The sequence below is a fragment of the Zophobas morio genome, unplaced genomic scaffold, assembly GCF_036711695.1.
Source record: "Zophobas morio isolate AGI-343-1 ecotype UQ-CSIRO unplaced genomic scaffold, CSIRO_AGI_Zmor_V1 ptg000005l, whole genome shotgun sequence".
Classification (NCBI taxonomy): Eukaryota; Metazoa; Arthropoda; class Insecta; order Coleoptera; family Tenebrionidae; genus Zophobas; species Zophobas morio.
This window is the reverse complement of record NW_026972110.1, coordinates 16,660,790-16,673,432: the sequence shown is the minus strand read 5'-3', so window position 1 is coordinate 16,673,432 and position 12,643 is coordinate 16,660,790. Positions and strand designations below refer to the sequence as shown.

General features: G+C 40.5%; 5 protein-coding genes across 7 annotated transcripts in view; 3 read left to right on the top strand and 2 right to left on the bottom strand.

Annotated features, from left to right (window-relative positions):
* Positions 1–4,504, bottom strand: part of LOC135122863 (multiple epidermal growth factor-like domains protein 8) — a 36,522-nt gene extending 32,018 nt beyond the window's left edge. For all 3 annotated transcript variants that reach the window (XM_064047333.1, XM_064047334.1, XM_064047335.1), the window contains exon 1: positions 1,930–4,504. In XM_064047333.1, coding sequence (XP_063903403.1) covers positions 1,930–4,311 — 2,382 coding nt within the window. In that variant the 5' untranslated portion in view covers positions 4,312–4,504. The remainder of the gene's footprint in view (positions 1–1,929) is intronic.
* Positions 4,505–4,688: 184 nt separating this feature from the next.
* Positions 4,689–7,489, bottom strand: Bor (belphegor). The gene is made up of 9 exons (XM_064047340.1): positions 7,187–7,489; positions 6,816–7,083; positions 6,560–6,766; positions 6,350–6,507; positions 6,047–6,297; positions 5,873–5,996; positions 5,529–5,820; positions 5,279–5,477; positions 4,689–5,228 (listed from the first exon to the last, which is right to left on the bottom strand). The coding sequence occupies exons 1-9, from the start codon at positions 7,401–7,403 to the stop codon at positions 5,091–5,093; spliced, it is 1,854 nt and encodes a 617-aa protein (XP_063903410.1). The 5' UTR covers positions 7,404–7,489; the 3' UTR covers positions 4,689–5,090.
* A 263-nt stretch (positions 7,490–7,752) lies between these two features.
* LOC135122872 (queuosine 5'-phosphate N-glycosylase/hydrolase) lies at positions 7,753–9,216 on the top strand. Its single transcript, XM_064047345.1, has 3 exons — positions 7,753–7,995; positions 8,047–8,262; positions 8,311–9,216. Exons 1-3 carry the CDS (start codon positions 7,900–7,902, stop codon positions 8,989–8,991), a joined length of 993 nt encoding a protein of 330 aa, XP_063903415.1. The 5' UTR covers positions 7,753–7,899; the 3' UTR covers positions 8,992–9,216.
* A 104-nt stretch (positions 9,217–9,320) lies between these two features.
* On the top strand, positions 9,321–10,853 carry LOC135122871 (hsp90 co-chaperone Cdc37). The gene is made up of 4 exons (XM_064047344.1): positions 9,321–9,486; positions 9,543–9,833; positions 9,880–10,158; positions 10,209–10,853. The coding sequence occupies exons 1-4, from the start codon at positions 9,454–9,456 to the stop codon at positions 10,740–10,742; spliced, it is 1,137 nt and encodes a 378-aa protein (XP_063903414.1). The 5' UTR covers positions 9,321–9,453; the 3' UTR covers positions 10,743–10,853.
* Positions 10,854–10,922: 69 nt separating this feature from the next.
* On the top strand, positions 10,923–11,956 carry LOC135120240 (signal peptidase complex subunit 2). The gene is made up of 5 exons (XM_064044558.1): positions 10,923–11,058; positions 11,163–11,228; positions 11,277–11,410; positions 11,462–11,620; positions 11,673–11,956. The coding sequence occupies exons 1-5, from the start codon at positions 11,023–11,025 to the stop codon at positions 11,857–11,859; spliced, it is 582 nt and encodes a 193-aa protein (XP_063900628.1). The 5' UTR covers positions 10,923–11,022; the 3' UTR covers positions 11,860–11,956.
* Positions 11,957–12,643: the final 687 nt, after the last annotated feature.

Below are 12,643 nucleotides of genomic sequence, written 5' to 3'. Positions count from 1 at the left end.
AGTTCTTTGAAAATTCACACTTTATAACATAGTTTAACTATATAAATCAGTGTACCAACTTAAATACTGTTTACAAGGCCACACGTGAGCAATTAAAAGTTTTAAAACCTGGACTTAAAAATGTTCTTTATGTGCAGCACAATTGTGACCACAATTTAATTATTTCTCAGTTTAACCAACCAAGGACATAACGTATTGATAAAACAAAACAAAATTAGTTTACGTTTCATGGATATCACAGATACAAAAAATTAAATTTATTTTGCACAAAAATCACCTAATCCGAATCGAATTAACAATGAAATCTGCTTAGTTATGTACATATTGAAACCAATCACCCACAACAAACACAACCCGGAAAGAGAGTTAACCCGAATGTTAATACATCGTACACCCATTTATGCATTCATTTAACCTCTATACCCTACACATGATAATAATGCAATTAATACAAACTTAGAAATTTTCAAATGAGAAACACTAAATTAGCCAATTCTATTTCATTTCAGGCCATATGTTTCGTCATGCAAGGAATTCCTATTCATCATGGCATTGTAAAACTCTCCGTTGTGTGTAAATCAAAGCAAAGATTTCGTTTCCCGGTAAAATTCGGTATTACGGTTAATGGTTCAGTATTTTATTACTTGTGCAATGTGATAGTATAAAAAGAGTCCCTGAGAGGAATAATTCACGATTTAAAATATTCATCTCATAACTAAAATATTCAGTGTCAGAGTGAATCAATAACCAACACAGAATTTAAATCAATATTTCTTGTTCTTTATTAATTGTTACACTATCTCAATTATCAACAGTTCAATGCGTGTTTTTGTCTGTTTGGTAGTGTTATTTATACTACACTTTTAACGATTTCACCCTTAAACTTTAATATTATATGATTTACAACAGGATTCAACTATTGCATTATAAATTTTGTATTCCATGCTATTTTAAGGTCAAGAGCAACGGCATTGAAAAAAGAGATACAAATAGGAAATCCATAAATTCGCGTCTCGAATATCTAGATCTTCGTGGAGGTTTTACTCGTTGTATTACCTCTCGTGGAACTTTCCTATAGACTTCGTACTAATTCAAGAAATTAATTGGCATAATTACACCTACATGCACGTAACTGCATGCACTGAACATTAGTTGCAAGTCTTTTATGCGAAACGTAAATATATGCTACAGCCACAAAAACATTTTATCGGTGTTTTATTATCGCAATTCCATTAGTTGTAGTGTTTGCTCACTATTTCTCTGCAATGTCAAAATGCGTTGACTTAAATTAGAAAAAATACTGCTTGTATCATTTATCTCCGAAATCTCGTGCCTGGAGCCAAGCGTTAGTAAACTAAATTGATTGGACTTGATAATTATAGTTGTGAAGACACTTCTTGATGAATTTTGTAACGAAAACACCTGCAGCAATAATTTGGAAATGAATGAAACTCCGAAGCGCCTGGTCGATATTCACAAAAACACGATCCTTGGTTTATCAATTCGAAGGAAAACATTCCCTTCGTTTTTACTACGAGTTACTTTTTCATTGAAGTAAATGACCGTGTAATTATCCGGTGAATCATAAATTGTGCCTATTATTTTACAAGATGACTCCGCAGTCTACAACATTCGGCCGATTCCCATTATCAGTACGAACAGTCATGCATATCTAATCTCCCAACATGCAAAATTCTTGACATTCTGAAATAAACGTTACGAAAGCGCAAATTTTCGAGTAAACACAATCTTGGCACAAATAGCCTTTTCGCATGTTCGCAATGTCAAATCTTAACGCAAGAAATAAAACCAAATTCGTTCTTTTACTTTATTGACTCAAGCCATGACTGACCAAAGGTTACTCTTGCCGGTTTCAAGGATTCCCGAGCGTACATCCGCAGTGCAATAAATCTCCTCTAATTTGCTTACCGTGGTAGCATTAATTATAGCAACGTGATCCGGCTGCGTAAAATTCACTGGGTGGTAGTACTTCACAAAGGTCAATCCCGGCCTCATGTCCAGTTCCCTGCATTGCTTCGGCTCGATGACTTCCGTTCCCTTGGGACCCCACCAGCCGGGGATCTGACTGGGGCTGTCCTCCCTCAGCCCGCAAACCCCGTAATTGTCGTCCTTATGGTGGCAGCGCGCGTTCTGCACACACCACGTGCACTCGCCCAGGCCCAGTTTATGGGACGCGGAGACCAGCGGCTGCACCTCTGGGCGGACGTGGCCGTGGATGAGGCAAGAGTGACAGTCGCCCAACGCGGGGCACACCCCCGGGCACCGGGTGGTTTGCAGGTTGGTGGTGCAATTCGCCCCGATGGTACGACCGTAGCAGGATTCGTCCGCCGAACACCAGCCACATTCAGGGTCGGCCGAACATTCGCCGTAGTTTTTATGGCGGGTGCAGACGGATTCCGGGTCGTAGACCTCGCCTTTTCGAGCGGCTATCATAGGAGGGACTGTATAGGCGAGGAGATCGCCGTTTACGTTGCCGTGGTAACCCCCTACTAGGAGGAGAGTGTTGCCATGGCGGACGCTGGCGGCGTGAGCGAACACGCCTTGGTGCTTAGGGTAACCAGAGCCGTTGGTCTTTCCCAAGATCTCTGGGTTCACCCAAGTGTGGCAACCCAAATGGTAAAGGTACATTTGGTTGTCGTAGCAGATTTCTTCTTTGTTGTGACGGTGAGAGTAGCCGCCGAAGACGATGAGGTAGTTCCCAAAGATGTTAGCCGTGTGGAAGGCTCGTTCCCGCGGGACAAATTTTTCCCGGAGGTGTTCCCGGGTATAGTGGATTTCGGTCCAGTGGCGATTGTCGAGTTGAAAGGCGAACATTCGGTCCGATAGTTTAGAGAAACGAGCGACTCCTGCGACTATGCCGCCGTAAACCAGAAGAGAGTTAGTAGGGGGGTGATATACAGTAGTGTGAGCGACTACTCTAACGTCTAGTTCTTTGCCTCCTCTGGATTTGATTTCTTTCCAAATTTCGCTACCGTCGGGAGATAGTCTTATCTTAAATAGTCTAGAGGAGAATTCTCCGTCTTCGGTACTTCCCCCGAATAAGTATATATCGTCTCCTGCTGCCGTCAATGTGTGTCTTGTCAAACGAGGCGGTTGCACCTCTGATAATAAAGCCCTCTGGTGCCACCTCCTCGTGTGAACGTCGTAGAACCACAAGTCGTTCGATAGACTCCCGTTTTCTAATTTCCCGCCAAAAACCACAAACCCGTCACTCAGGCCACAAGCGGCGTGTCCATACCTCGCCTTGGGTTTGTGCCCATCAGGTATCCGCGAGTGTCTCTGTCTTCTCCTCGTGAAAATCGTCGCGCTGTCATTAACAACAGCATAAAGAGAATTCCTGAAGAACGACTTGGGCGAATTCAAGCCCCACTTCTGCTCCCAGTCCGGTCCTGCGTGCTGTATTAATCTCGCCACAGCACTAGGATTCACCGCACTAAGCAACCCCTTATCCGGCAAAATCTGGCCGTTTTCGTCCCGCCAGGTGCTATTCCTAAAGCTATAAATCTCCAGCGCGCTGAGTATATGATTGAGATTGTACCCCCCGAAAACGTAGAGAGAGTCCGTGGCTTCTATATACACGGCCGTGTGCGCCGCCCTCGGCTGCAGCCCCCCTTCCGAATGCGACAACCAATGCCACTTGTTCCCCTCGTTGTCCCTATCGTAGAGACTGCAGCTCTGGCCCGAATAGCCCGGCTTACACACGCACAGCCCCTCCTCGCAGTGGCCGTTCCGGGGGTGGCCCCGACTGCCGCAGTTTCTGGGGCACAGCTTCTTGGAGCAGTCGTAGCCGCCCCACTCGCTCTCGCACACGCAGATGTGTTCGTAGCACAAACCGTGGTTGGAGCAGTTGTTGGGGCACTCCGTGATGGAGAATTCGGCGCGAAAGCCGTCCAGCACGTAATTCGTGTCGCTGTAAAGGAGCACGAGCATGTAGCCGGACGACGCGACCACTTTCTGCGGCTCCGTTTTGCCGCTGAAGCTGCCGAGAAGGGGCGACCTGAAGGAGTCGCCGTCGTAGACGAACACGTAGTCGTACGAACACTCCGTGCCCATGCTGCGGAAGCTGAGGGTGATGAATTTCCGGCTGTCGTTGGCTTTGATCAGCCACTCGCAGTGGCTGTCTTGGGTGTAGTTGGAGCCGACGGGGCCGTCGGTGATGACGCCCCACGAGTTGGTGAAAACGCGACGGGTTTTGTCGCATGGCACGAGATCGACGGCCGCATACCCGACCAAAACAAATAAACACACCACTATTCCTGTTAGAGAGAAATTGATTATCTGTGGCCGCATATTGTCGCGATGAGCAAATTTTTATTGCATAATTAAGGAGTTGAGCATTTTAATGGCCATTATTGCTTGTGATGATTACGAACGGTCACGTACGTACACTACATGTTACGGATACACTACACACACATTTTAAACCTTATCGTTTAATGCACGCATAATGTAAATAATGTCAAGCGACATTGACATTACGCTGACAACTGACAACCAGTCTATAAAACCTAAGCCGCATAAGCCAATTTCCCCCAGAGGGAGTCGTCCCCACCACTCGACTGATTCAAGGTTGGCTAGATCGAAGCACGAAATTCGAAACATTGACTAACTTAAAATTTCTGTAAACCGGTACGAATGTTGCCGATGGGGTAATTAAACTATAAAAAGTCGTAAAAAATGCTATATTTTGACCAGGTCCATTTATCTACAATATTCCATATTTCGATAATCTAAACGAGAAAATCTACAACATGAATGCAGAGAACTTTAATATAAATTTCCCTGAGGTGCACTCATTCAACAATATCACAATTCAACAAAACCAAAAGATGGAACTTTTAAAAAATTGCATATAAATATAAAAAACCAACGCATTTAAATGCAAATTTTTGTGGAAATTTACACTATATTTTAGGTGTATAATTATAATATAAAGAGGAGTAAACTTAAGCCACATAATTTAGTTTACTTCAGAAGCAAACACAGAATTGATGAATGGCAGTGACTTAGTCAGTTCTGTGTGTGCTAAATTGTCATTATTAATCTACAACTTTGCACTAATTAACTACCTATCTACTTTTATTTGTAGTTCTATCTTCATCATCAGTACTGCTTTTCCTTGGGACTACAGGTGAGTAAGATTCTTCTTTTTCTGAATGATAGATGGTTTTAGCTTCTTTCTTTTCCTCCTCTGACTGCCACTCAACCTACAATCACACCCAATTAATCATTCAGTTCCAGCATTACCAAGTCATACCTTTTGCCTATGCTGTTTTATAGCATCTCTACACCTATCCAGAACCATCTTCTCAGTAAGTACCCCATCTTCAGAAGCATAAGCTGCTGCTTGCCAAGCAACTCCCATTTTAGCAATTTCTCTACCAGACATACCTTTTGTCATTCTAGCCATTTGACTACACAATGCACTATAATCAAAATTATCTACTTTCAACCTCCTAAAAACAAAAACTTTAAAATAAAGAAAATTTCAACTGTATCAATTTAACCGTTTGCCTTCTGTAGCCGGTTCTAAAACAAATTTGTCAAAGTATAACCGAATTAGCCGCTCTCTTTCCTCTAGTCCAGGCAACATAAATTGTACCATTTCATCCAGACGGTCATTCACCGCCCAGTCAAACTGTTCAGGGGTATTTGAAGCCAGTACCAACATAAATTTATGACTTTGTTCACCAGTTCTATACAAAAAGGCATTAAGTGTGGCACGTAAGTCTTCAGATATGTGTTCTGATGAACGTTTCCTCAAAAAGGCGTCAGCCTCATCCACAAACAATAGTAAACCTGATTGTAAACAATAAATAATGATAAAATACAGTCACAACGTATTATGCACCTTTTCTAGTTCCATCTGCCCAATCAAACACCTTATGAATTGCTGTAACACCTTCTCTACCCATGGGTGCCACATCACCACCTGTTAGAATTGCATAATCCATTCCAGAATGTTTGGCTAATCTCTACAGCCAAATATTTCAAAAACCACAAACAACTAAAAAGTTTATAATACCTTTGCAAACATAGTTTTTCCAGTACCTGGTGGTCCATGCATTAGAATATTTCTATACATCCCTTTGTTACATTTAGTGTTCTTTGTAGCAATGGCTATGTCTCTGAGTCGCTCTTCTAGCTGTGGTGCCAACACTACTCCAGACAGTGCATCCTGGTGTTTATTTCTCAACGCCTTCATAGCTTCTATTGGGTGTTTAAGGGTATCCATAAATGAGAATCTTGAAGTTTCTCTCACAAGCGACGGTTTTCCTATTTACATTAACAATGATAATAATTGTACACATAAATTGGCAATTTTCACCTAATCTTGCTTCTACATATCGTGCTGTCACACCAGTTGCACCTTTTGCAGAGTAAATACCTAACGCTAACAGAGACAAACCACCAGCGGCTGTCAACACTTTGTCCCAATCTGTTAACATGGCTTGAATGCCAGTCCCCAAAACTGAGCCAGCAGTTCTACAAACACCAGTTACATTCCACTGTAATAAAAAATACCCAAAAATCGTACTTAATACTTTCTAAGACTGTGACGCGATTTTCAGACGCTTTTAATCTAATTTGTTCAAGAGTCAGGTCGCGGTTTTCCCTATCCACTTTAGCTTTTGCTTTCAATTCAGCTTCCACTCTCTTCATTTCATTTTTATGTCTTAAATCCATCTCATGTTCGATGGTTGCTTTGCGCATTGCCTCTTGTTTAGCAACTGACTCCTCCTGCCTGCAACAAGCTGCTATCACAATGAAAAAACACCCTCACACCGACTGACCTTTTCAAATTTTCATCATTCATCCTTTGTTGTTGAGCAAGTTGATCATCATATCTCTTCCGCGCCAACTGATCCTGATACTGCGCCCTCGCCTGGTGCTGCTTGGTCTCCTCAACCAACAACTTCCTTTTTTCTTCAGCTTCCGCCCTCTTCGCCTCAATCTGCATCTGTGCGATGTGCGCTTCATACTCCTTAATTTTCGCCTGCTGTTCCACCTGTCTTGTGGTCTCTTGCAACTTTGACAACTCGAGCGCCTCCTTCGCGTGTGCTGCAAGCCACCATAATCAACCTTTACACCCAAACGTTATGCAACCAAAGGTTACAAAGCACCTAACCTTCAAATTCGAACCCCCTTTTTCCTCGTTACTTACACGATCTTTCCAGGTCCTTTGCAGCCTGAGCTGCCCGTTCTAGCGCGGAAGAGTCGAATCTGTACGCCTCCATCGCCTTTTTCTCCGCTGTTGTCAATTTTGAGTCGCGGGGAACGTCGCCCCCGGCGTTGCCTCCGCCCGAGGCTGGAGGTGCCCCGAACTGAGACAAGTCGGGGGGCTGCTGGTCTCTTTTCCCGTAGCCGAAAATCCACGACATTTCACACAATTATTACTAGACAAACTTTAAGTTGAAAGAAAACGTGACACAATTCTTAGGTTAGCGGCTAGTGTCAAAGTTGTAGACGTGCGCAAGAGCTCTATGCTAGCAATGGTTGCCAATCTAAAACCATAATAGTAGAGAAAAGCACTAAAACGTTGTACGTCAGAGTGACGTTTTGGAAGCCCGTTTTTCAAATTTCGCATTTTGGATTTGGGGTTTCGGGACTTTTTGGAGCACGTATGAATTTGAAATAGGTTTTTATTGTAGCAAAACTGCCGCCGGATTACATTAGGAAGAGTTTTTAATTCACTAGAGGAGGAATGACAGCTAACATTGCGTAATTACTGAAATTTTACCGAACCGGCGTACAAGTTGAAACCGTGTAAAATATCGATATCGAGGAACGCGTTTTTCTAACGGTCAAAACCTACAACGCTTTGGAATTGTTCCAGAAGCTGTTCTAACAAAGTTATTAGATCGTGAATTAGCGAAAATGGTTTTGTCACCTCGCGAATCCGGAAAACTAGTTGCTTCTCTCAGCAAAAATGTTAAAATCAAAGAAGAAGGTATCCAAAAACTGGGAGATGTGGTAAGCGGGTTTATTCTCTCGTGTGAAAAATTTTATTTACATTTATCGTAGCTTGTGGCGGAAGTTGAAAGCGGAAAATTATGCTCCGAAAACTTCACTCAAAGCAAGTTTCACCCAAAACCTGAGGACCCTTGGGCTCTTGATTGGTTGTTTGTTGTGGATACGCTGAACTTCTGCTTCTGGTCTTTGGAAAATGAGCCTGGTTGGACTGTTGAAGGATACACTGGGTACTTTGCTCTTTGTGCCGCTATTAATAGAGCGCAAAAGGTATAATATTTTGAAATGTGTCATCGCTCTTAAATCGTTTTATTTCAGGAAAAAGTTGACATTTTGAACCCAAAATTCTACTCAGAAGTTACTGAAAAAGATCTCGCCAAAATCTTCCGGAGCGACAATGACGTCCCAATTCCTCTCTTCTCAGAACGCGTCAAATGCCTCCACGAAGTCGGTAATGTTCTCCTGGAGAACTTTGATGGATCTGTTGAGAATCTCGTTAAAAAAGCTGATAACAGCGCAGTCACTCTTCTGGATCTCATTGTAAATAATTTTAAATGCTTTAAAGATGAGGCCAAATACCAAGACAAAGAAGTGGCTATTTACAAGAGGGCACAGATTTTAATTGGGGATATTTGGGCGTGCTTCAAGAATCAAGACATTGGGCATTTTAAAGATATTGATGAAATTACAATGTTTGCAGACTATAGAATCCCTCAAACCCTGTTGTATTATGGGGTGTTTGAGTACACCAATGAGCTTTTGAAAAAGTTGGAAGATAATGAGACTCTTGAAAATGGGGAAGAAGATGAGGTGGAAATACGAGCTTGTTCCATACATGCTGTTGAACTTTTGAAAGAGTATGCAGCCAAAAAATTGAAAGATAAAGAAATCAATGCAATTTTGATTGATCATTTCTTGTGGGACTTCAGGCGAGAGCATGCCAAAGAAATCTTGGAGAAGAAATTACCATTCCATAAGACATTTTCAGTTTTTTATTGAGCGTCAATTAAATAATTGAGCTCATGCTTTTTTAGCACCATAAGTTTAAAACAGAGTTTCTGAAAATGTACTAATGACTTATTTTTGTCAATTTTAAATTAGTCTCAAAGATTTAAGTTCACCATAGGTTGTAGAAGTAGATGTTTAATTTAATAACGAGTGACAAAGAAACAAACTAGTTGTGTAGTAAAGTTCCTAGAACAATAAATAAATGTAGTTCCGTCATTTTGTGTTTATTTCCATTTTGAGAAATGTTCTAGAACATTCTACAACTTTAGGCGCGAGAACAAGATGAGAACATCTCGAAACATGTGGCGTCTACCCATAATCCCCCAGTTCCAGTTTGACTTTTCGCGAAGAAAAGAGAGGGTGGAGAAAGTGACATTTGTCGATTTAAAAACTGAATTATAAGTTGTGTTTGTGCATTTGTTCAAAAAATACTAAATTTTCGCAGTTTTCGCGATGGTAGACTATAGCAAGTGGAAAAATATCGAGGTACCGTACGCCAGCAATCGTCCCAAGATTGAGGTTAGAATGTAATTTGTTTTCAGATTTCTGATGATGAAGATGAAACGCATCCAAACATCGACACACCGTCGCTCTTCAGATGGAGGCACCAAGCCAGAGTCGAACGGATGGAAGAAATGAAACGAGAAGCTGAAGCACTGAAACGAAAAAAGGAAGAAAGCGAGCGTAAACTGAACGAAGCGAAAGCAAAGTTAGTGAACGCTGAGAAGGCTGGAGACAGTAATTTGCAAACGATTAAAGATTCTGTGTCGACTTTAGAGAAGGAAATGACTGATTTAAAGATGAAACAGGACGAACATGAAAAAAAAGAGAAGGTAGTTTTTATTTAGCAGTCACAAAATTTTATTTATTGGTTTATAGTTAGCTCCATGGAACGTCGACACAATCAGTCAGCCCGGATTTGCGAAGACTGTGATCAACAAAAAAGCACCAAGACCCAAGGATGAACAGTTGACTGACGAAGAAAGGGAGGAAAAAATGAAAAAATTCGTCAAGGATAACGAAAAAAATTTAAAGCATTTTGGAATGTTGAGACGTTATGATGACTCAAGAAAGTTTCTCAGAGAACATACTGAGCTCGTGTCTGAGGACACAGCCAATTATTTAGTTATATGGTGCATCAGATTAGAAATGGAAGAAGTATATTTTGTATTATTTGTCACGTAAAAATGCTGCAATTTTTATTTCAGAAACACGACCTTATGAAACATGTGGCTCATCAGACTATCTGCATGCAGTACATCCTAGAACTAGCCAAGCAGCTGGATTATGATCCTCGTGGATGCGTTGACCCGTTCTTTTCAAAAATACAAATAGCTGATCCGTTGTACAAAAAATCGTTTGATGATGAACTGGAACAATTTAAAGAGCGCATAAGGAGACGGGCGGCCGAGAAAATCGAAGAAGCCGTAAAAGAAGCTGAAGAAGAAGAAAGAAAAGCGAGAATTGGACCTGGCGGTTTAGATCAGCTGGAAGTTTTAGAGAGTTTGCCTGAGAATTTAAGAAAGTGTTTTGAAACGCAGGATATCCAAATGCTGCAAGACACGATTAAAGAAATGAATGAAGATGAAGCCAATTATCACATGAAGAGGTGTGTTGCTGCCGGACTTTGGATACCTGATGCAAAGAAGCAGAAGGAAGGAGACGGCGAACACAGCGAGGAGACTGAAGCTGAGGCTGAGAGCAGTACTGAAGCTGGGCCTTCTGCACAAGCAAAACCTTAATTAGGCTTGGATTGCGATTTTTCTTGTTTAGCCTTTACTTTATAAGGATGCAAATTTATTGTAATAATATCCTAGATTTGCTAGAATCTGAATAAATTTCCTTACAAAATTTTTTCGTGTTTGGCGCACCTCAAAAGTTGGGGATTTTTAACGTTGTTGGGTTTGACGTGTGCAAACGACGTTGCGTCCGCAGGTTATCAACTGCCCGACCTGACGTGTACCAACAACAAGACACGACAACATTAAAAATTAAGCCGCATATTTTAAAGAATTTGAAAGAATGGCCCCAAAAGAAAGTAAAGATAAAGATGATAAGGTATAATTATTTATTTTGCTACTTATTTTTTATTTCCAATTGGTTTTTAAAATTTTCTTGGAATAAAACAAGCCTTATGTTTTACTTAACCTTATTTCTTGCAGCCTGTGAAAATTAATAAATGGGATGGTTCGGCCGTAAAAAACGCCATCGATGACGCAGTGAAAGAAGTAAGAACCGTTTTTGTTTTTCATTTTTTTGGAAAAAGAATTTTGTAGGTACTTACTAAAAAATTCAATTATGTAGAAAATTTTGCCTTAATGGATGGTCGACTCATCATTTGTAGCATTGCAGTGGGATTCGCTATGTTTGCTCTACTGTGGGATTATTTATATCCATTTCCGCTATCTAAGTGAGCAACAATTGTTTCTATAATAATGTATTGTTCACCAATTTGTTGCAGGAATGTGCTTATATGCTGTGTTATGGTATATTTTCTGATGATGACCATTTTAACATTGTACACCACATATAGAGAAAAAGGCATTTTTGCAGTATGCATCCAAAAAAAGGATGGCCAGAAAAAAGATAGTAGATGGGAAGCTAGTTCTTATTTGAAAAAGTTAGTTATTTTCTATTTAGTTTTTAAATTCATCTAATAATTTTTTTTACAGATTTGATGATAAGTACAAGTTGGTCATTACTCTCAAAGATGGTAAAACTGGTTCATCGAGAGATGCAAGTTTAGAGAAGAGTGTCGCTAACTTTGTGGATGTTAATGGAAGTGTAGTGCATGAAATTGTAGAAAATGAGGTTACAAAACTGCATAATTCTTTGTTGAGTGATCGTAAGGAGAAATAGCTCTTGTAATTTTTTAAGCAACACACTTATTGCTTTAATCTACTTGATTTGTATATTTCTCTAATACAGGTTTTTTAATATAATGTTTTGTTCGGTGGCTCTTGTTTTTGAAAAGTGTCAAACCTGTCCACGCTTCCTGTCAAGTTTAAAATTAGCGCCAGCCATCAATTCTAGTAGTTGCATTTTTCATGCACAGATGGCGCGCCAAGCTTTAGTGTTTAATTTGATTTATGAGAAGTTGTAATGATGATGGTTATGTTAATAATAATAATTTGAATATAATAACAGTAATACATGGTACAAATTTTCAGTGCCGCAAAGTTGCGTTGCACAAATGGCCAACTTTAAATAGGCCCCTTAGCAACGTTGAAAAACAGCGTTGCTATGCTATTATTGCAATCACCATAGCAACGCCGTCTTGCAATGTCGCTCAATCAACTTGAAATTAGCCCCATAGTTATCTATTTTGTGTAACAACATTGACGTAGAGTTAGATATTGTCATGTTAAAACTGACATCGGTGTATAGAGAACATTATCCGTACAGCAGGATCTCTTGTTTTGTTTTATCAAAACCAGACTATGTTGTTCAGAGTTAAGTTTTGTGCCAACAACCCCTTGAAACGGAAGGTTTATCTCTAATATTCTCTCAGTAATTACCACGTATTAGACAGTTCACTTTCGTATCATATCTCTTTTTTTTGCCAAACAGGAGGTTCATGGATAATTTCAGCAATCAGTGATCACCTAGATAATAACAAACACATTATTATGTTTTACTTAAA

Bases quoted from the DNA above. Each gene is read 5' to 3' on its own strand.
- Bor (XM_064047340.1), bottom strand. From the start codon at position 7,403: ATGTCGTGGATTTTCGGCTACGGGAAAAGAGACCAGCAGCCCCCCGAC. The intron at 6,767-6,815 runs GTCAGTCGGTGT...AGCTTGTTGCAG, and splicing joins AATGATGAAAATTTGAAAAG to GCAGGAGGAGTCAGTTGCTA. The intron at 6,298-6,349 runs GTGAAAATTGCC...TAATGTAAATAG, and splicing joins ATATGTAGAAGCAAGATTAG to GAAAACCGTCGCTTGTGAGA.
- LOC135122872 (XM_064047345.1), top strand. From the start codon at position 7,900: ATGGTTTTGTCACCTCGCGAATCCGGAAAACTAGTTGCTTCTCTCAGC. The intron at 7,996-8,046 runs GTAAGCGGGTTT...CATTTATCGTAG, and splicing joins TCCAAAAACTGGGAGATGTG to CTTGTGGCGGAAGTTGAAAG. The intron at 8,263-8,310 runs GTATAATATTTT...GTTTTATTTCAG, and splicing joins CTATTAATAGAGCGCAAAAG to GAAAAAGTTGACATTTTGAA.
- LOC135122871 (XM_064047344.1), top strand. From the start codon at position 9,454: ATGGTAGACTATAGCAAGTGGAAAAATATCGAG. The intron at 9,834-9,879 runs GTAGTTTTTATT...ATTGGTTTATAG, and splicing joins AACATGAAAAAAAAGAGAAG to TTAGCTCCATGGAACGTCGA. The intron at 10,159-10,208 runs GTATATTTTGTA...TTTTTATTTCAG, and splicing joins TCAGATTAGAAATGGAAGAA to AAACACGACCTTATGAAACA.
- LOC135120240 (XM_064044558.1), top strand. From the start codon at position 11,023: ATGGCCCCAAAAGAAAGTAAAGATAAAGATGATAAG. The intron at 11,229-11,276 runs GTAAGAACCGTT...AGAATTTTGTAG, and splicing joins TCGATGACGCAGTGAAAGAA to GTACTTACTAAAAAATTCAA. The intron at 11,621-11,672 runs GTTAGTTATTTT...TTTTTTTTACAG, and splicing joins GCTAGTTCTTATTTGAAAAA to ATTTGATGATAAGTACAAGT.